This window comes from Carlito syrichta, unplaced genomic scaffold (genome assembly GCF_000164805.1).
Source record: "Carlito syrichta isolate Samal-C Ts95f unplaced genomic scaffold, Tarsius_syrichta-2.0.1 Scaffold308711, whole genome shotgun sequence".
Lineage (NCBI taxonomy): Eukaryota > Metazoa > Chordata > Mammalia > Primates > Tarsiidae > Carlito > Carlito syrichta.
This window is the reverse complement of record NW_007252807.1, coordinates 131439-154280: the sequence shown is the minus strand read 5'-3', so window position 1 is coordinate 154280 and position 22842 is coordinate 131439. Positions and strand designations below refer to the sequence as shown.

The 22842-nt window shown below is 38.2% G+C and overlaps 1 protein-coding gene across 1 annotated transcript in view; it reads left to right on the top strand.

The window, feature by feature from the left end:
- NPHP1 (nephrocystin 1) overlaps positions 1–22842 on the top strand; it is a 54808-nt gene that overhangs the window by 15180 nt on the left and 16786 nt on the right. Inside the window, exons 4-15 of the mRNA XM_008065657.1 lie at positions 1355–1610; positions 2907–3008; positions 7256–7359; positions 7680–7722; positions 8628–8715; positions 10066–10160; positions 12301–12429; positions 16269–16343; positions 18068–18178; positions 19535–19617; positions 21317–21393; positions 22314–22413. Coding sequence (XP_008063848.1) covers positions 1355–1610; positions 2907–3008; positions 7256–7359; positions 7680–7722; positions 8628–8715; positions 10066–10160; positions 12301–12429; positions 16269–16343; positions 18068–18178; positions 19535–19617; positions 21317–21393; positions 22314–22413 — 1263 coding nt within the window. The remainder of the gene's footprint in view (positions 1–1354; positions 1611–2906; positions 3009–7255; positions 7360–7679; positions 7723–8627; positions 8716–10065; positions 10161–12300; positions 12430–16268; positions 16344–18067; positions 18179–19534; positions 19618–21316; positions 21394–22313; positions 22414–22842) is intronic.

Below are 22842 nucleotides of genomic sequence, written 5' to 3'. Positions count from 1 at the left end.
TGTAAAGATGAGGTCTCACTGCCCAGGCGGGTCTCGAACCCGCGGGCTCAGGCAATCCACTCACCTCAGCCTCCCAAAGGCGCGGGATTACGGGCTGAGCCACCGAGCCTGGCTGCCTTTTGCTCACTTTTTAATGGGGCTGATTTTTTTCCTTTTGGCACATTTGAGTTCCTTTTAGATCCTGGATGTTAGGCTTCTTTTAGATATGCAGTTCATAAATATGTTTTCCCTCCTGTGGGCTGTCTCCCTACTCTCTTAATGATTTCTTTTGCTTTGCTCATTTCTCGCTTTTAATAGCCACCCTCACCTTTAGCTCTTCCTATGTGTTCCCCATGTTGTAGTTTAGTCACTTTGCTAAAGTGAAAGTTGTATCCTGCCCTTCCCCTGCTTCATTTTTAGGGATTGTCTTAATGGTAAAACTCACATGGATGCATTTTGCCCAACTTTTTTCAGTCTTTTCTCTTGCTTGTTTTCCCTAATCCTTGACTACCGTTTATGAGCTACTTGAAGTTCCCTGATCTTGAAACTCCTTTCTCTTCTCTCTGCCCCACCTTCTCTCTTTTTTCCCCCTGGTTAATTCAAATCATCCCACCAGACCCAATTCTAAGTCTTTTCTCATTCCTACCCATGAAGCCTGGATGAGTTGTCCCTCATGTGTGGTTTGTTCCTTAGTATCCTGTGCATACCTCTACTGTAGAACCTATTGAATTATTTTATAATTCTCCATTTTCTAGATGGTCTTATCTCAAGCTCCTTAAGGAAAGGAATTGTGTCTGGTTTACCTTTATGTCTACTATGCCTGACAGGGAATCTGGCATACAGCATCATTGTCATCATCATACCTGACTTTTATGAAAAGCTTGCTATAGACAGGTACTATGCTAAACACTTTGCAAGTAGTACCTCGTCTTAGTCCTCTTGACAACCTAGAAGGCATATTCTTATTAATATCTCTGCTTTATCAATGGAAATCATAAAAGAAACCTACACAAGGCCATCCAATGAAGGGGTAATAGAGCCAGAATTTAAATCCAGAGCCCGTGTGCCTAGGCACTGTGTAGCAGTTGTTGAATGAGTGAATCCAGGACTTGAATACAAATTCCTTGGTCTCATGTCCATTGTGTACTCTACCATCTCACATACGTGACTCAGCTCTCTACCCTCAGTCTTCAGTCTCTCTAGTCACATATTGTTAGCTAGGTGATAGAAACCATTCGTTGTATTTACCCTTGTTTCTTTCATTTGCCAGCTCTCAATATGGACAGTCCTCCTATATACAGATGTTATACTCACACTTGGTCTGTTCTTGTATGTTATAGTAAGTGATCTTAGTCATAGAAATTCTTTTTTGTAGAGTTGGGGCACTTACTGAAAAAGAGGAAGATGATGATTCTGCTGAAGAAGATGAAAATGGAGAAAGTAAAGGTGGGAAAAGTGAAAGTGAAGGTGAAAGTGGCGAAAGTGAAAGTGAAGAATGTGGTGAGGAGGAAGAAGACTCAGAAGAAGAGGAAGAGAAAGAGGAAAATGAATCTGACAAACAGGCAACATATAAAGATTACATCGCTGTTGGAGATTTTACAGCGCAGCAAGTTGGAGATCTTACATTTAAAGTAGGTAGAATAAGACTAGAACCTAATCTAAGGATTGAAAAAGTGTACATACCTAATAAGAATACTCTGTGTGTACACCTGTATTAAATATTCCTGAGATTAAACTTTTTAAGACTCGATCTGTTTCCATAAATAAGTAGTAGTTATGATTTATAAACAGTAGTAATGAGAGATTCTGTTATTAAAATTCTTCTAAAGGTTTTTGAAAGCAACTTTAATGTTGATAATTCCTAATTTAGCAGTAAAATTTTGTCATTTATTTTTGAATGTCATGTGTATAAATTTATTCAGGTGAGTTAGGCAGTGTATCTAGCTGGAGCTAGAAGGGAACACTTTATGTTATCAGTAGCAGTTTTTTCTACTAACCCATATATGAAAGGGGCTTGTATCTATACTTACTTGGCCTGAGTATAAATAAGTGGCAGGTGAGATAGACAAATAAAGTTATGACTTTTAAAGGAATTTGAGATGATATTTTCTTTTGGAGAAATGAGCCAAATAAATTTTAATAAATATATGAATCTTGGTTCTTATATTTATTCAACTTCAAAATTTAGTAACTGACTAATAACAAATACACAAGAATATTGTACAACTAATTGTACAGTTTAATTCCTAGTTCTTTTCCCAGATTCTCTTAGAAAATGCTATCAGTATTAGACAACAATGTATATTTTAGGAAAATCTTAGCTTTCGGATGTCCTCAGTAGTGGAAATTCTTTGTTCTTCAAAGATGGGTTGTATTTTTATTTTATTTTATTTATTTTTATTTTTATTTTTATTTATTTTCTTTGGATTGTATTTTTATAAATGGACGACTGTTATGCAAAACATATCTGATTAATTTAGTGGGTAATTATATTTGGTAAATGCTATTTTTGCTTCAAAATAGGGTTTAACTTTAATATAATTGATTTTCTTTGGGGATTTATATGCATGTATAGACATTTTTTCAGTGAGATTAAAAGAATTCAAAAATATTTTACACAATAATCAAATTGCTGGAATAAGTATAAGGCCCTAAAAATAATTGTGAAAAATAGTTCCTATTTGAATATATGGGTTGAATGTATGTTAGGGAACCAAAAGGAATGTATAGTCACATTTATGATCACGTAGGTTTAGTGGTAGGGTTAGTGGTAGGGTGGTGGGGAAGCTTTCGATAAAAATTAGGATAAATATCGGATTAAGAAGACACTTTGCCTTTATTCTGCGTTTATTTTGAATCATTGGTAAGGACATATACTCATGATTATTTAAGTTCATTTAAAAAGTTTTACTTTGTTTTGCTTTAAGAAAGGGGAAATTCTCCTTATAATTGAAAAAAAACCTGATGGTTGGTGGATAGCTAAGAATGCCAAAGGAAACAAAGGTCTTGTTCCCAGAACCTACCTGGAGGTTAGTCTTTATATTATTTATGCTTTCCTTTTCTTTTTCAAAACTTTGTTGTTGTTGTTATTATTTTTGAGTTTGTCATTTTGTTCCCCAGGCTGGAGTGCAGTGGCCCAATCATGGCTACTGCAGTCGCAACCTGCTGGGTTCAGACAATCCTTCCACCCCAGTCTTCCAAGTAGCTGGGACTATAAGCGCGTGCCACCATATCTGGCTAATTTTTTGATTTATTGTAGAGACATGGTCTCACCATGTTGCCCGGGCTGGTCTTGAACTCCTGGGCTCAGGCAGTCCTCTCGACTTGACCTCTCAAAGTGCTGAGATTATAGGCGTGAGCCACCACATCCAGCCATTTATCATTTGTAATAAAACATTTAGCTATGTTCTTTTGCCTATTGACTAGTGAATGAATTGAGGTGTAGAATTTGCTTTAATTTTAGAGGGTCAGGATGTGGGGAAAATATTGTGTGGCAATGATCCTGGGGACCTGTAAAGTGCTCCTATGCATATGAGCCCTAGAGTGTTGTCTCACAGTAAAGCTGCTTTGTGGACCAGTGTTGACCATAACAATTAATGGGTGTCTGTTGTTCACTGTAAAATATAACCACAGTTAACTTTGTGTTAACTTCTGCAAATATATGATCCCCTTACTAAACTGTAAACATACTATACATGGATGTGTGTAGCCTATTTTTTCTTATTTCATAATACAGCATGATCATTTTCTGTGCCAAGAAATATAGATGCCTGTTTGGATTAGTGCCGCTCAACAGAAATATAACACAGAATACACATACAATTTAAATTTTCCAGTGACCACATTGAGATGTCTTTTTTCTGATACCACTTCTGACACTAAATATGTGGTTTCTCTGATATCAAATATGCAGCATTTCCCACATCAGTTCTCCAACACCAGCTGGGTATCCAACGATTCAGTTTGATTCTGGCCCTAACTCCCAGGGTTAACACAGACCCCACAGGTAAAAGGCACTGTCTCACCAGAATACCCCCACTTCAGATGCCAGTTGCAAGCATCACCAGTACTTCTCACTGACTGGCTATAAATTCAGGAGTTTCCATACTCCCTCCTCAGGGGTTCAGTAAGTAATTCACTAGAGCGACTCATAGAACTCAGGAACAGCCCTTACTTGCAGTTACCAGTTTGTCATAAAGTATGTAAGGCAGGAACAGCCAAATGGAAGAGATACATAAGGCCAGGTATTGGTTGGGGATGGCTGATATGCCCTCTCTGGGCATGCTACCCTCCCAGCAACTCACTGTATTCACCAACCTGGAACCTCCCCTGAACCTTGTCATTTAGGATTTTATGGAGGTTTCATTAATTGCATTAACTAAATCATTGGCCATTGGTGATTAACTCAGTCTCCAGATCCTGTCTCATCTTAAAGGTTGTTTCTTCTGGCAACTGGTCCCCTTCCTGAAGCTGTCTAGGGACCCACCTAGAATCACCTCATTAGCACAGACTCAGGAGTGGTGGAAAGTGACTCATGATCAGAAAACACACTCCTATCTTTCAGGAAATTCCAAGGGTTTTAGAAGCTCTGAGCCAGGAACCAGAAACAAAACTAAATACATGTTTTTCATTATATACATTTTTTAAAAGTAAAAAGAAACAGATGGAATTATTTTAATAATGTATCTTATATTATCAAATATTTCAACATACAATCAGTATTTTTAAAATATTAAGCTATTTTACTTTTATTTTATTTTAAGTTCAAAATCCAGTGTGTTTTACATTTATAGCTCACTTAATTTGGAGTAATTTTAACAGCCCACTAGGTTCATGTAGTGAGGGGCCGCTGGATTGTACAGGGCAGGTCTAGATCACCTTTTTCAGTGGCAACAAGTCTTCCAACCTCATTTAGATGGACATTTAGGTTATTTCCAGCCAATAATCACTATCAACTATCTTGCCAAAAAGGTAGAATTAGCCTTTCCTGTGAGTTACCAAAAAACCTCCCAAAGTGATTTAAATAAGGTAGAAGCACATGTAAGCACATTGCTCTCAAGTGTGGAGGAAGGCAGTCAAGGATTGGTTAAGGCCGCCTCTACTATTTTATTCAGTAGTTAGACTGAGTGGGCTTACTCTTCCTAGAGTTATCTCTTTAGTTTTAAGTTGGCTGCTGGATCTTTTAATGATTCCAGGCAGCTAAAAGGAAAGGATTCGAAGGGCATGAGCCGCAACCTTTTTAAGAAAGTTTCCTGGAAGTGCCACCACAAAACGTCCAATTGTAGCTTGTTGACCAGCATTAGTTCTCTGGTAACACCTAGCTGCAAGGAAGGTTTGGAAAATGTCTTTTAGCTGGCTTATTGCTGAAATTACGGATTTTGTTAGAAAAGGAGAGGTGGAGAAGAGGTGGTAGCCAACCAGCAACTTGTGTTGTAATCTTTATAGACCTGCCTGATTATCCCCTTAGGTAGATACCTACATGTCCATCACTAGCTCAAAGGGTTTACACCTTTACATTGTTATTTCGCTAATTTGCCTTTTAGAAAAGTTATGCCAATTTTTACTCCTGTTCCCAACATCAGAGAGTGCTTGTTTCCCCACACATTTGCCAGCAGTAGCTGTTATCAGTCTTTTACATTTTTGCCAGGTCAGGTATGGTGGCCCATGCCTATAATCCTAGCACTTTGGGAGGCCAAGGTGGTGGAATTGCTTGAGCCCAAGAGTTCAAGACCAGTCTAGGCAACATAGCAAGACCTTGTCTCTACAAAAAACAAAATTTAAATTTAAAAAATTAGCCAAGCGTAGTGGCGCATGCTTGTAGTCCCAGCTACCCAGGAGGCTGAGGTAGAAGGATCACCTGAGCCCAGAATATCAAGACTGTAGTAGCAGTGATCATGACACTGCATTTCAGCCACAGAATGAGACTCCAACTCAAAAAACATTTTTTTTTGGCCAGTGTGACCAGCAAAGAAAGTATTATGTTTTTGTTTGCATTTATTGCACTCCCGTTAATGAAGTTGAACTCATTTCATATGCTTTATGACCATTTATAGTTCTTCTGTGAATCACCTTTTCAGTTCTTTTGGCCATTTTTCTAAGGGAGTTTTAAAAATCTATTTCTTCTTGATTATAAGAGCTTTTATAATATTTTAATAATAATGATTTTAACCTTTAGAAATTTGTGTTAGATTTTTTGTTGTTGACTTTTGGCCACATTTATTTTTTATGTAGCTTAATTCATCAGTGTTCCCATTTATGATTTTTAGTTTTGCGATGATAGTTGGGAGGGGCTTCTTTATCTCAAGATTACTTTCTTTGAATACTTTTATATTTCTTTTAGTTCTATCTTCTTTTTTTTTTAAAGCCCTTGGATTCGAGGATTCTTTTTTTTCCATTTGAATAAATTACATCTGGAATTTATTTTTGATTAAACTTGTTGTCTTCCTCACTCCTTGTCATTTTTTTTCTAATAGTGAGGCTATCAACCATGTGTTAGAAATCTTTTCCTACTGATTTTTTATAAGCCTTTTTATAAACCTGAGTTGAGATCAGGTACCCTTATTGACGAAGTATGCCCCCCCCGTCAGTTTCCCATTACTGCCAATCCCTTTCTTATAGTATTATGATAATTGTTCAGGGTCCGTTTATGAGTGAGAACATGTGGTATTCAGCTCTTTCTTTCTGTGATATATCACTGAGTATTACAGACTCTAAATCCATCCAAGTTGCTGTGATGTTTATAATTTTGTCCTTCTTTATGGCTGTGTAATATTGCATTGTGTATATGTACCACATGTTAAGAATTCTGTCCTCTTTTGATGGGAAGCACAGTTGGTTCCATGTTTTTGCTATTGTGAATAGTGCTACAGCAAACATGCGTGCACAGGTATCTTTTTTGTGGAATGATTAGAGTCCCTCCGGGTATATTCTCAGAAGGGGGATTGCTGTGTCACATGGGAGGTTGATTTTTAGAACTTTTAAGAATCACCACACTGTTTTCCACAGAGGTTGAACTAGTTTACACTCCTACCAACAGTGTATAAGTGTTCCCTTTTCCTCACATCCTTTCCAGCATCTGTTGTTTTTTGTTATTGATGATGGCCATCCTGACTGGGGTTAGGTGGTAACTCAGTGTAGTTTTAATTTCTGTTTCTTTGATGATTCGAGAGCCTCTAACTTCCTATCTATGCTTCAGTCTTTCTGAAAGTACTGGTATTTTTCTGGTTGTTTTTTGCTTTAGTTAGAAAACACTTCACATTTCAATGATTTTTTTCAGCCCTATGATAAAGAAGAAGAAAGCCAAGAATCAAGTGAAGAGAGTAGTGAAGAAGATGTTGAGGTCGTGGATGAAACAGCAGATGGGGCGGAAGTTAAGCAAAGGTATAGAGGTGTGAGAAGTTACCAAAGTGGGGCTGGGAAACTATTTATTTATTTATATTATAAATAATGCAATAATTTCGTAAGATAGAGACAACTTGCATCTTGAGAGCTTTTAATATTGCTTTTTGCTTAAAAATCATTACTACTTTAATAGTATAATTTTTTTTAGTGCATTTAGTTCTAGTTTGGTTTCATCTAGAGATGGTTAGGTTTTTAGAACTTACTAACAAATTATGTGCTTGGTTCTTTGGTGAAGTTCCCTAGTTGAGTGACTAGACATAACCCATCACTACACTTACCTTGTGCTTTTGTCTCCCCAGGACTGATTCCCATTGGAGTGCTGTTCGAAAAGCTATCTCAGAGGTTGGTGTCTTCCATCTTATTATTGATATCTCTTTTTGTTACCTGAGAGTTCTGGTTGAGTTCAGATGCAAAGCTGGGTAGAGACTGTGAAAGATAGCATTGGATGGTAAACAGGGCCCAGAGCATGGAATATGTGGAACAGAAGACATATACTTTTATTTTAGTGAGGCTGTGCTCCAAGTGACCTTTCTCAAGAGGTCTTCTGTATAAAAAGAATAGATAATCTCATTATGGTATAATTTGAAAGCTTGGACACATTCTAACTGGTCCTATCTGAATTTTCTGTCATTTGTGTGAAGACTAAGAAATTTAACTTACTATTTGAAAATTCTGAAAAGCTTTAAAAAGTAAGAAATTATTCATAATCCTATTATTTAAAGAGATTACAAAGCAAAATGAAAATTCTTCCCCTCATCCCTCCAAGTAATCACCATGAACTGGTTAGTAAGTATTCCTCCTGACCTTTTCTTCTAATTATTACTTATAAGAACATTCTTGTGTGTGTGATGGTGGGGGTGCGTGTGTATGTGTATACATACGCATAAAAATCCATTATTTCTTTAGTGCATATCAGTTGATGACAGCCATTAACTTGTCTGTTAAATGGCAGCATACTGTGGAGCAGGACAGGAGCAGGTACATGTTGATATGAGGTGTACTTGAAGCAGCTGGTCTGGAACACAGAACACTTGTCACTATGTGGGGCTGAAGTCCTTGGGAGAGGCCAAGATTCCGTGATGGCATCCTCATAGGAATTTGGGGTTCAATTGTAGTATTCTTACACTAGAGTCTGTAGGTTTGTATTGTCCTTTTGGGGGTTATAGTTGCTATAGTAATAATGAGAAAGTATTACAGAGGTGAGAAAATGAAAACAACCAAATTAATTTTTACTTTACTTTCTCCAGCAGATAGACACTGTTGATGTGCTAACCACGATGGGAGCTATTCCTGCAGGGTTCAGGCCTTCCACACTCTCCCAGCTTCTAGAGGAAGGTAATACTTGCCTGTCAGTCACAGCACTCTTTTAGCTGACAGTCAAGGTCTATATCTGATTTTTCCTTCATAGGCAAAACAATCTGTGGAAGATGTTGAATCTCACATCTCTTCAGTGCTCATCTTTTCTTTGTCCTTCCAATGACAGGAATGATCTCTGATCCTATCAGAAGCCAGTCTGTTTACCTGTGCCTGCACTCTGGGTTCCAGCCCTTTTCTCTTTTTCAAAAATGTGATTCCTTTAATTATCAGCCCTTTCCAGTATCCTTAGCCAGCCTGGCCCCCTTCCCTGCACTGGTTCATTCCCCCATCTGTAGTACCAGTACAATTAATACTGCCTCCAGCCAGCCCCTCCAACCCTGTCCCATTCTAAGCCTCCTTTTCTCTGCTTCTCTTTAAGTAAGACTTTTCCAGAGAGTTATTTCCACTTGGCATTTTCATTTTCCTTATTCTTTCTTGGATTTCCCTGTACTTGGCAACTTTTGTCTATAAGCTCATTTTGAAAAGGCACCATGTTGGGAGATGAAGAGTCTCCTTTATATCCTGAATTGAGTTGGGTTGAGTTGGAGTATCATGGAAGGGCTGCTTTGGGGTTGCCTCTGCTGGGGAGGCCCTTCCAGCCCCCCCACAAATGACCAACTCCTCCTCATCCCTCTGGTCTCAGAGTAAATTCCACCTTTTCAGAGATGACTTTCTTGAGTGATAAAGGTTCCCCCATTCCTGTTCATTTGAGCACCCTTTAGGACTCCAAGTCAGCTCTTATTATTATTTTCTTTATTCACTTATCTCCTTATATTTAAGATTGTTTTCTCCCACTCAACTGTAAGCTAATGAGGGCAGGGAACATATCTCTCTGATTCACATTTGTATTTCTAACTCCTAATGTAGTACCTAGCAAGAGAAGGAACTTAAAAATTATTTCTTGAATGTGTAAATGGTTTTGTAATAAGTATTCTTCATGACTAAAGTATGGAATTGGATATAAAAATATTTTTGGGTTAAGAAGTGAAACTAATGATTATGTATTTTTTTCTAAAATCTCCAAAAACTGCTTACAAATATATTGGAATGAATTGTTTTCATCATGGGGCATGTTGTTGGCCTAAAAGGCTATAAGATCTTTCTTAAAGATGATCTTTTATGTGTTTCTTATCTTTAAGTTTTGTACTCTTGTTTTTATGCATAAATTTATATTGGTGCATCTGTTTTAGAAAGCAAGTTCCTAGTAAGCAGCTTGGCATTTTGAAAGTGTCTGTTCTCTAAGTCTGTGGCATAACATCATGGATTTTTTGTTTTAAATTTCATTTCTTTTTATTTTGTAAGAAAATAAAGGAAAAATGATTTTTGCAGGGAATCAATTTCAAGCAAGTTACTTCCTACAACCAGAGCTCACGCCTTCACAACTGGCCTTCCGAGATCTGCTGTGGGATACTAAAGCTGGCACTGTAAGTGGAGTTCCTATCAGTAAAACCAGATTTCATCATGGCTGCAAGTAGACAAATAACATGCCAGTTGATTAATGCATTATAGAAAATAAACAGTTGTTTCTATATTGCAATTTTGAAACAGTGATATTTTCATAACTAAGACTTCATAAGTTAAACTACTTACCTTGACTTTGTCTTGGTTTTCTTCTCCATTGCTCTCTTCTCCCATTGTTATAAAGGAAGTAATACTAGGTTTCTATCTTAATCATTCTTTTGCCTCAGTTTCTTCATTTGTAAAAAGGGAGTGATAATAATTTCCAACATAGGGTTATTGTGAGAATTACATTATATATGTGAAGGGCTTAGAACAATGCCTGGCACATGATTAGAGCTCAGTAAATGTTAGCCAGTATTATCATTAGGAGGAGGAGGAAGAGGAGTAACATTATTTTGATAAGGTAGGAATTAGGATGTTGGCAGTACTTTATGATCATACTTTTTGGATAGTGCTAAGAGGAAAGTACTCCTGGCATCCCAATATTTCAAGTAGGAAATATACCTGTTATTTAATCCACTCCCCTCTTTTTTAGCGGTTATAAACACGTTAGAGCACATCACTTCTCTTCCTACTTGCTTTCTCCTTTTCTGCCTCCCTTCCCCACAGTCTCAAGGGAAGAGTAAGAAGACAGTGTGGTCAGGTTTTGGTGGGGGGTGGTAGTGAAGAATTTGAGTGTCGTTTTTCTTTTTTTTTTTTGAGTTGGAGTCTCACTCTGTCGCCCAGTTTGGAGTGCAGTGGCCGCTCCCGGCCACCGCAGCCTCGACCTGCTGGGCTCCGGTGATCCTTCTGCCTCAGCCTTCCTAGTAGCCGGAATTACAGGCATGCGCTACCAGCCCAGCTGATTTTTTGATTTATTGTAGAGATGAGGTCTCGCTGCCCAGGCGGGTCTCGAACCCGCAAGCTCTGGCAATCCACTCACCTCAGCCTCCCAAAGGCGTGGGATTACAGGCTGAGCCATCGAGCCCGGTTCGTTTTTCTTATTAACCTAAATATTGCCAGGAACCTTCTGAGTATTAAGTATCTTTTGTCACAAGTCAACAAAGATATTGAATTCAGTCTATTTAATATACTAGTACTTGACTAAATGGCTTTGTAATTTTGTGCCCTGAGAACACCTCTCATTTCTTAAATTGAAAAGGTGATAAACCATTAGATGTTGTCTTATTTTTTGTAACACTATAACTTATTTAAATGAATAGGTTCATGACCATAAAGTAGAATGTAAAATTTCATTAATTGAAGTTCTTAAAAAATAAAAAACCAGGGCAGGCATGGTGGCTCACGCCTATAATCCCAGCACTTTGGTAGGCCAAGGTGAGAGGATTACCTGAGCCCATGGGTTTGAGACCAACCTGAGCAACTTGGCAAGACCTCATCTCTACAATAAATCAAAAAATTAGCTGGGCATTGTGGCGTGTGCCTGTGGTTCTAGCTACTTGGAAGACTGAGGCAGAAGGATCACCTGAGCCCAGCAAGTTGAGGCTGCAGTGGCCGTGAGTGTGCCACTGCACTCCAGCCTGGGTGACAGAGTGAGACTCCAACTCAAAAATAAAAAATAAAAAACTAGAATGCCAATTTATTTATTCACAATCCGAGCTACACCTGTGAAGTAACTCCAAATAAGTACGTCAAACAGTGTCTCTGTCAGAACATCTACATAGGAAACCAGGGAACAATGCAGACAATTGCTTGCAATAAAAAACCTGAATAATGTTAATGCCAAGTGTCATTGGTAATTATGCTGTGGTAACCTTCTACACTTACCCACATTCTGTAGGAATGAACCTGGGGGCTAGAATCTGTGATTCAGTAATAAGGTCATGCATTTTACCTACTACTACTTACTGTTCATTTTATCACAGTTTTTGAGTGTTTAATTAAAATGCAGTCATTTCAAATATAACTGAAAAATTTACCTGAAATGACTGGTTCTAATTTTAAATGAACAGTGTGAAAACTTTTCTCATGTGTGTATTTGTGTAGAAGTTTTTCTTTTGTCCTTTTTTATTCGATGTACGTTTTCTTCAATGAATGTACAAAAGATGGGTTTATGCTATAAATCATAAAAATAAACTTTCTCATAACTAATTTTTCTTTCAGATTAGGTCAAGACCAAGTCGTGTTTCATTGATTGTGACTTTATGGAGATGTAAAATGATTCCTCTTCCAGGAACGGGCATACAGGTTCTCAGCAGACATGTACGCCTCTGTCTATTTGATGGTTATAAGGTGAGCTTACTGAGGAATTAAATCAGTTCCCACTAGGATTATGGAGAAACATTTTGTTAATGCTACATATCAAATATGTGATGTATTGAACAGGTACTGTCTCTCTCTCTCTCTCTCTCTATATATACACACACACACACACACACACACACACACACACACACACACACACATACGTATGCATATGTACATATGAAAAATAATGTTTGTTAGTGCAGTTGATGAGTGTATCTCTTTGGATAACTTTGTATCTCTTTGGCTAACTTTCTTGGTGGTTGCTCTAGGTGCTATTTCATGCACACATAATTTACCACAGTCTACTAGTACTGATTCCAGTTGGAATGATGTATAAAACCTTCCCTTTAATTCTTTACCCTCTCTCATGCATAATGGAATTGTCTTAAATATTTTCTTTGCATACGTTGAGAACCATATCATACAGCATTGAACGCAATTTAGAAGACTCGAGAGAAAATGTATAGTATTTATATTTTTGCTATTTCCTTTGTTCTCTCTTCCTTATGTTCTAAGATTCCTTCTTTTACCATGTTCTGTTTAGAGAATTTCTCTTAACCATTCTTATAGGGTAGGTCTGCTGGTGACAGATTCTCTTAGACTTTATCTGAGAGTGTCTCTGTTACCTCTTCATTTTTGAAGGATATTTCCATTAGATATAGAATTCTGGGTTAGCAGTTGTTTTTGTTCAGCACTTGAAAAATATTGCACCACTTCCTTCCAGCCTCCATGGTTTCTAATGAGAAATTCACTGTCATTCAAGTTGTTTTTCCCCTACTGGTTACCATAAATGCTTTCTCTCTTACTGCTTTCAAAATATTTTCTTTGTGTTTAGTTTTCAGGAGTTTATGATGTGTCTGGCATGAATTACTTGGGTTTACCCTGTTTGGATTTACTCAGCTTATTAAATCTATAGGTTTAGAACTTTGCCAAACTTGGGGATTTTTCAACCCCAGCTTCCTCAAATACCTTTATAACTCCAGTTATTTCCTTCAGCACCTTTTCCCTCTATCCAGTAGTGTGGTACCCCATGTCCCTCAGCCCCAGTCCAGAACTGGATCTTATAGTGGAGTTTAGAGTTCTTTTGTTTGTTTTGTTTTTTGGGTTGGAGTCTCACTCTGTCACCCAGGCCAGAGTGCAATGGCACACTCATGGCCACTGCAACCTCAACCTACTGGGCTCAGGCGATCCTTCCGCCTCAGCCTTCCAAGTAACTGGAACTACAGGCATGCAGTACCACACCTGGCTAATTTTTTGATTTATTGTAGAGACAAGGTCTTGACAAGTTGTTCGGGCCGGTCTTGAACACCTGGGGTCAGGCAGTACTCTCGGATTATAGGTGTAAACCACTGCACCTGGCTAGGGTTCTTAGTCTAAGATGAGGTTGGAGATATCATCAGTTCCTTAAAAGGCCCACTTGTTGACATGGTTCTGGTCCTGGTGTTGTGACTACATCTTTGTCCCATCTGCTTAAGGCTACTACTTTCTTTGAGGAGGATGGTTGGCAACTTTTGTTATTTTATTTTATTTTTTTACCCTACTGGCTTCAAGCAATAAGGCTGTCTCTATTCCTCTATCATGGATTGAGTACCTTTAGCCTCTGTAGCATCCATATCCAGTTCCTTGCCACCACATGCTCCTTCTAGACTCAAAGCCCAGGAAAACCCTGATTTCAGTGTTCCCCTCTTCTTGCTTTTCTCTTCTATTTGTGGCTCATGGACATATTCATCTTACTTCTGAGTTCTGCTCTATCTTTTTTACTGTTATTGCTTGCTTCACTGCTTTACGTCTGGAGCAGAGTGACTATGTTGGAGCATAACCAGTTGAGAAGTTCTTGTACATTCTTTTTTTTTTTTAAGTAGTTGCCAGGCTGGTCTGGAACTCATGAGCCCACACAATCTTCTTTCCTCAGCCTTCCACTGTAGCTGGACTACAGGTGCATGCACCATATTTGGCCCCTTAGATATTCTTAATGCAGTTTGCCAAATGAAATGTCTCTACGTTTTCTAAAATTCTCTATTACTTCATTCTTTGCCCTGGTTTTGTGCGGAAAGCAATATGATTCTAAGCCAGTCTTTCGCCCTCTCTGGCTACAGTTTCTCAAATGTATAGTGAGATTGCTGGGCTAAATCTTTTTTAGTTCTTATCAGTAAACTTATGCTATTATCAAGTAGAAGCAGTTACTTCTGAATCTAAGCTTCAAAACTAAGGTTCTCTAAGTTGAAAAGATTAGTGAGAGATAGTATAGGATTTCAATTTCTATGATAGCAAAGAACTTATTGGGTATTAGAAGTGGAAAACATTCCTGGAAACCAAGAAGGACTTTAGAATAAGTAAAATACAGGCTTGTGGTAATCACCAGATAGCAATCACAAGAAATTTGTACTCTAAGAGTCCAGGTTGAGAATATACATTATTTCAGGAAAAGCTTAAATAAATATATGTTAATTGTTTAAAGTAAAGGGGATTTTGTTAATGTGGAAAACAACCGGCTGCTCATAATACTCCTAAATACCTACTAATAAGGCTGTGGAGGGCAGTGACTTCAATTTGACCTAATATGACTCATTTGAGATTATTTTAATTTTTTTGAGTCAGGTTCTTTTTTTTTTTTTTTTTTTTTGTGAGTTGGAGTCTCACTCTGTCGCCCAGACTGGAGTGCAGTGGCCGCTCCCGGCCACCGCAGCCTCGACCTGCTGGGCTCCGGTAATCCTTCCGCCTCAGCCTTCCAAGTAGCCGGAATTACAGGCATGCGCTACCACACCCGGCTGATTTTTTGATTTATTGTAGAGATGAGGTCTCGCTGCCCAGGCGGGTCTCGAACCCGCAGGCTCAGGCAATCCACTCACCTCAGCCTCCCAAAGGCGCGGGATTACAGGCTGAGCCACCGGAGCCCGGCTGAGTCAGGTTCTTAAGGCTGGAGTGCAATGACTCCCCACAGCCTAGACCTCCTGGCATCAGGTGATCCTTCCGCCTCAGCCTCCCAAGTAGCTGGGACTAACAGGCGCATGCTACCACACCTGGCTAATTTTTTTACTTTTTGTAGAGACAGAATCTTGCTGTGATGCCTAGGCTGGTCTCAAACTCCTGGGCTCAAGTGATCCTCCCGCCTTGGCCTCCCAAAGTATTGGGATTATAGGCATGAGCCATCATACCCAGCCTATTTTAAATTATTTTTAAAAGCTCAGTTTTAGAAGTGTTATACTAAAATATTTTCATCTAAAATAAAAATTATAATCATCAATCTTTTGAAAAATGTCAGTTTTGGCCATAATGTTACAGAATGTGAACTCTTCATTCCATAATGTTTTTGTTCCATTTCTGTGTCTTATTTTCTGTAAATTGTAGGATGAACTTCTTACATATAACATTTTATGAGAGTTTAAATTACAGGGAGACTATAACTTATGGGCCTAGAGAACTTGAAGGAAAAAAATCTAACTGTATCATAGCTGTTAGCATTGTCTGTCTTAGTTGCAGAGTAATGAACCACATATGAAATGCCCATATGGATCACATCTCTTAAAGGGCCATTTTTACCTAAAATTTCATTTACCTTTTTGATAAACCTATTTCAGATATTAAGGAGCTTACTTAATATAATTTATTACTAGCACTAAGGTTCAAGTCTGAATTCATTTATATCATACTTGATTTAAAAAGAAAAACATTACAGAACTACATGAAGTAAAAAGTGAAAGTTCCCTCCCGTCCCCATATTCCCCACATAGCATAGCCACTGTTAACTCTTTGGGATGTGGAAGTTGGTAATGTTTCAAAGAGCTTTCTACAACATGGTTTCAAAAGCAAAAATCTCATTTCAGGTTCTGAGCAACATTCACACAGTCAGAGCCACATGGCAATCTAAAGAACCCAAAACGTGGACCTTTTCTCCCCAGGTGAGTAATCTCCTGAAAGACTGGAGTAAGGAAGGAACTTATTTTATCTATTAAGTGTTAAGCAATTAGTTTCTAAGATAAGACTGTCCAAATATAACATATTTAGCATTGAATATGTGGGACCAGATTTAAATCTTTAGATTACTTGGTATTTCTTAAGGTCTTTGATTAAATTACTCATGTGTCTGACTCACAAACGTTATAATTCCTATGAATCACCGCATTTGATGACTTTCAGGGTTCAATTTTAGAAAATGCCCTTTTGATAAAACATGGAAAAAAAAAGATAAAATTTAGGAAGTGAGGTGTTTTTCAAAAATCAAATCTTCCAACTGTGGTAGTGAGTGCTGTGCTTTCTTCCGATAAAATTAAAGGTGATATCTAGGGGATTAGTACATTGTACCCAAGTACTATCAAGATCCGAATGAGCTTGGGTGGGCTCAAAGCAGTGAGTCAGTATTACATAAATGCTTGTATTATTTTTATAATATTGTCTGTAGTTTGTTACTTTTTCTACTGCTTCATTACTTTAATATTTACTTCCTTTCCATAGCTAACTCCCTTATATGACTGCATCCTAAAAACTCTAAATTACCCTTGCTCTTCGTGCGTCAAAAGATCTTAAAGCAAGATGGAGGTTCTGTGAGAAGCTCAGGTTCTAGATGAGGCTGAGCTACCTTTCTAGTGTTCTGGAGTGTCCACACTGTATACAGCTCACCTCTAAAAGTCCAGCTGTATCTTCTGAGTGCCCTGCCTCCAGTGAGAAGCATGGCTTGTATTTCGGTGCAACCCTTCAGAATTCTGATACTGCATCACTGTGTTTGTGAAGTGTTTGGGTAGAATTTTCTCATGTTTTTCTGGGATAGAAAGATGAACTGTTGGGAGGGATAAATCATAAGTATGTGTTACTTTGTTGAATGAAATGAAGCGTCTCTTATGCACAAGGCATTCTTCTGTGTGTACAGGAACTTACATGTTAGTATAGAAAAACATGTGAATAACAACAGTATCCTCTATTTATGGAGCACTAACTAGGTGTGAGGCCCTCTGCTGAGCCCTTATGTGCCTTATCTTATTTAATTCTTCAAGTAACCCTGTGGGGTGGGTACTGTTGATCACTATCACTCAAGCAGATTGTACTGTTATGGGACTCTAAGTTCTTTGGAAGTACATGGAAGGGTGAAGTTCATTCTAGTCCTTGGGCTCGGGAAGGTTTTGTAGAAGAGAAACTAGACTTTGAAGGATGGATAGACTTTTACAGGCAAGAAAGGGGGATATGGTTGTCTAGGGAGAGGGGATGGAGTGAGCAAAAGGGAAAGGAAAGGAAAATTTACAAGGCATGCATCAGGAGAGTTGAGCAAATAAGTATATTCAGTCTTTAATTTAGTTCTGTTTATAAGAACAGTGGTTAATATAAATATCTTATACTGTATGAAAACTATTTTTGTAACACCTCTGAGCTCCTAGGTAAAGTACTTGTTTCATATTGGCCTCCACTCTAAGCAAAGAGTAAATGGAGGTAAAGTTATGTCCCTTTAACAGAAAAGTTACATTTTTAAAAATTTCAGATCATTGTTATAGATGAATTCAATCCATCTGCCTTTTGTTTTCCTTAAAATACCTTTATTATAATGCAAAGGCATAAGTTGTTTACTAATGAATAGGGCTTAAACCCCCTTCCCATTTTTACTTTTTCAGTAACTTCAGTTTCTTTGTCATTTCAGGTTACTCGCATCTTGCCATGCTTGCTCGATGGTAATTGTTTTATCAGGTCCAATTCTTCATCTCCAGATCTTGGGATATTATTTGAACTTGGAATTTCTTATATTCGCAATGTATGTCAGTTGAAAGATAAGACTTTCTAATGTATCACTTAAAAGGGAAGATTTTTTAAAAGTCTGTATTTACAAGTAAAGTAATTGAAGTTTTTCTGTGTAATGGAAGTTTAATCCCTTAAGGAATGAGAATGGCAGTGATTCTAATTTTACATGTATTTCCTGCTTTTAATAGCATTTAATATAAAAGGGTATTTAATCGTATTTACAGTTTGAGTGAATTTTGTGCTTTTAGAGAACTAAGATTCGAGAAGGATGGGACTTTGCAGAAAGTGAGCAAAGAAATTTAGTGGCATTCTGGTGCTGTGGTCCATTTCAGTTAGCCTTGTAACTGAGGATTCTAATTAAGAGATCTGCCAGGCGTGGTGGCTCCGCCTGTAATCCCAGCACTTTGGGAGGCAGAGGCAAGAGGATTGATGGCCTAAGCTCATGGGTTCGAGACCAGCCTAGGTAACATGGCAAGACCTCATTTCTGCAATAAATTTAAAAAAAAATTAACTGAGCATGTGGCACATGCCTGTAGTTCCAGCTGCTTGAAAGGCTGAGGCCAGCAGATTGGGGCTGAGGTAGTCATGAGTGTACCACTGCACTTCAGCCTGGGCAACAGAGTGAGACTCCAACCCCCCCCCCAAAAAAAAAAGAGAGAGAGAGAGAGATCTGGCAGAGTGGTAACTTTTATAAAGGGAACACCAGAAACTGGGTTAATCTATGTTATATAAACTGTTGAACCAGTGAGTACAGGTTTGTGCTAGTTATTAAATGTCTCCACATTCTCATAATAGCTTGAGAGGTATAGTATATACACCTGACCCTGTGATAACCCTGAGAGCCATTACAGAGAGTTTACATTAATGGTATTGCACTATCACTTCATTTATTTAAGAAAAATTCATCCATATGTATTACGGGTGTGTAAGACAGGGCACAGCCCCCCCCCATCCCAGCAAGCCCTGGGGGCATCTGGCAATTGGCAGTAGGGTAAAATTCCAAGTAAAAAGGCCCTTGAATGATTAACACCTGCATTCCATCTATCCATGAAACAGAGCTTCATAGTCCCATGCATATAGTGCTGACGTGCCTTGAGATCATTCCATACAATGTTTGTCAGTTGTCACATCATCCGGTTTAAGGGATTTTCAAGAGCAATTTTGACAAAACATGATTGTTACTTGACATAATATCTTTGATATCTGACTTGCAAGTAAAATGGGACTCTTCTATGTTTCATTTTATTTCTGTGCGAAGAACTTTTTAATTCTAAAGGTGAATACTAATTTTGTTTCTTTAAAAGGACTTGGTATGTGCTTATTTGATTAGTTCAGACTTTAAGTTTTATATATGTGTTTTATTTCCTAGTCAACTGGTGAAAGAGGAGAGTTAAGTTGTGGCTGGGTCTTTCTTAAACTTTTTGATGCCAGTGGAGGTCCTATTCCAGCAAAGTAAGTTGGCTGTATATTCCTTACAAATGAATAATCTTGTAAGAATTCATTTTTTAGACTCTAGATAACTCAGGTTTGTTCTATTAGCATTTCAGTAACTTTTGGGGAGAGGGCTTTTAATGTTGATTTCAGTGTTGTTTAACACAGTATATGAAAACAGCATGTATAGTCTCATCTGGAGGGGAAGAAATGACACACATAAAATAGGTATTTTAAAAGATGTCGGCCAGGTGCGGTGGCTCAGACGGTAATCACAGCACTTTGGGAGGCTGAGGTGACAGGATTGTTTTAACCCCCGGGATTTGAGACCAGCCTGAGCAATTTGATAAGACCTTATCTCTACAATAAATCACAAAAACTAGCCAGGCATGGTGGCATGTGTCTGTAGTTCCAGCTATTTGGAAGGCTGAGGCAGAAGGATCACCTGAGCCCAGCAGGTTGAGGCTGTGGTGGCTGTGAGCGTGCCACTGTACTCCAACCTAGGTGATGGAATGAGACTCCAACTCAAAAAAAAAAAAAAAAGAAGATCCCAAGTTTTTAATTACAAAATTGAGGATCCTGGTCCCAGCTCTGCCTGTATAACTATAGACAGGTTCCTTAACATCTCCAAGCCTGAATTTCCCCCGTCTTTAATCCGGAGGATTATAATAATTCCAACCCCAAAGGCTTATTGTGAGGATTAATTTAGATAATGTTCCTTACATGGTCTCCTTGCCACTGGGCAGAGGTAAAAGTCCTGACTCCGCTACTCCCAACTTCACCCTAGTGGGAGGAGATGTATCTCGTAACTGTGGATGGGAGGAGAAACCCAAGTTTCTTTTGATTTTTTAAAATATATTCATCATTTCTAGTTGTACTTAGGGAAAGAAATAAGGAAAAGTATATCTCCGTTTTACTGAAAATGAAGTCACAGCTATTTTTTAAAATGAGGGAAAGCTGTATTAATACAAAAACACTTTCAGTGTATAATATTGTATGAAAAAAGTAAGTTGTAGAGTAGTTGAACGCTGTGACTCCTCTTTTGTTTTATAACAACTATTTGTTAGATGATATGGGTGGGTCTAGGCAAACTCTTTGCAGAAGTTGCCCCTGGGGAGCATAATTGGGGAAGGGGTGCCGTGGGATCAAAGGGGCCTTTTACCTGCTGCTTTCTGCACTTAGTATATGACTTCAAAAGAATGCCTGTGTTCGTTTTGAAATTCACTGTGTTTATGCATTTGTTTGCATTTGTGTAGAAGAAGAACACTTACCAAGCTAGGGGAGAAGGGATGGGAAGGATTATTCACTTTTGACTTATCATTTCTATGCCATTTAAACCTTTTACTTTTATGTTTTAAAAGTAATATAAATTCATAATGGCTTTATTTTAAGTAACGATCAACACATTTGCAAAATACATGAAAAAAACAGTCATTACTTGTCTTTAACACAAGTTATTAAAGCCCGAACACTCTAATTACTTCAGTTAGTTAATCTTGCTCATTTTCATGTGGAAAAACGTACAGTTTCTAGTCAGGAAAAAGAGAGTGTTTATTTGCTGAGATGAACCTCACAGAGGGATCAACAACTATCATTCTCACCAACAATACATAAATAAAATGTCTGTATATATTTATGCTAAAAAATATTTCACTACTAACTCCAGTATTTACAAAATGCCCATAACATGTATCTGTCATTGTATGTCATTTTCTCATAGAACGTATAAACTCTTCTTGAATGGTGGCACTCCTTATGAAAAAGGTGTGGAAGTGGACCCTTCCGTGTCCAGAAGAGGTATAGCTCCAGGTGTTGTCTTTGTTCCATGAGGATTATATGAGTAGAAGATGCATCTGAGAGGACAGCTGTATTCTAAGAAGCATAACACTTTTCTTGAATTCACATTTAAGAAAATAAGTCATTTGATATTATAATCTTAATCATTTTTATCTGAGTGCTTGTTTTCTTGGTAGCATATATGAGACTATAATGTAAGAAATCATGAAGAATGAGGAGGACTCTGCATTAGTTCCTTTTCAGTGAACACTGGACTGATACTTGTGACTGGCACAGAATTAATAAATAGGCTAATTTAGAGATTGCCTATTGCTAGGTCAAAGGGTACCAGCATTTGAAATGGTGATATACACGCCAAGTTGCCTTCCAAGGATGTTGAACATCTTTTAATATGTTCATTGGCCAGCCATTGTGCTAGATAATGGAAAAATAGAGTGTAAGACAGATTTGGTCATTGCCTCATGGAGTTCAGAGGCTGAAAGATTTGGAACTCCATATTTGTTCATCAGCCACCCCTCTGCTTGCCTGGTGTTTCAGGACACATGCCACTGCTGCTGCCCCTGAATGCTTTTCCAGCAATTTTGGAACAGGAAGGAGTTTGGGGTCTGGGATGCAGTTGGTTCTACCTGGAATCAGACATGCTTTTTAAGCTCCCCTGTTTTTCCCTTGGTAATATGGCAGCAATGATGCTGTAAAGCATCTGCTATAGTAGACAATCTGGTACCCTTAGGGAGGCCCATAGGCATTAACATCACACTTTATCAACTCATTGGGGTATGTGAGTGACTCCTGCCTTTCATACAATTCAGCACCACTGGTTGATATATTTTTATAAAATATTGATTTCATTACACTCACTGTTCTAAGCACTGAAAGTCTTGAGATTTATTTTTGATTTCTTTTATTTTATTTTTTTAAAGCACAGGGCAGTTTTTTCTATCAGATGTTGACAGTGAGAAGGCAGCCTCAACTTCTGGTAAAACTGAGAACCTTGAATGGAAGATTAAAAGACACTTTAAGGTTAGTACCTACTTGCTTTTACCTGTCCAATTAACTTGGGATCATTCAGCATTTGTAGACTCTCTCTGTTTGTTTTGTTTTTGAGTCAAAGTCTTACTCTGTAGCCCAGGCTGGAGTACAGTTGTACTCACAGCCACTGCAGCCTGAAGGATCACTACTGGGCTCTGGTGATCCTTCAGTCTCAGCCTTCCAAGTAGCCAGAACTGCAGGTGTGTGCCACCACACCCAGATAATTTTTGATTTATTGTAGAGACAAGGTCTTGCCAAGTTGCCCAGGATGGCCTTGAACTTCTCGGCTCGGGCAATCCTCTCATCTTGGCCTCCCAAAGTGCTGGGATTACAGGCATGAGCTAACACATCTGTCAACATTGTCTCTGCTTTTGTCTTCTTCTCCTGCTTGGTTATATTTTGTCAGTTATTTTTTTCCTC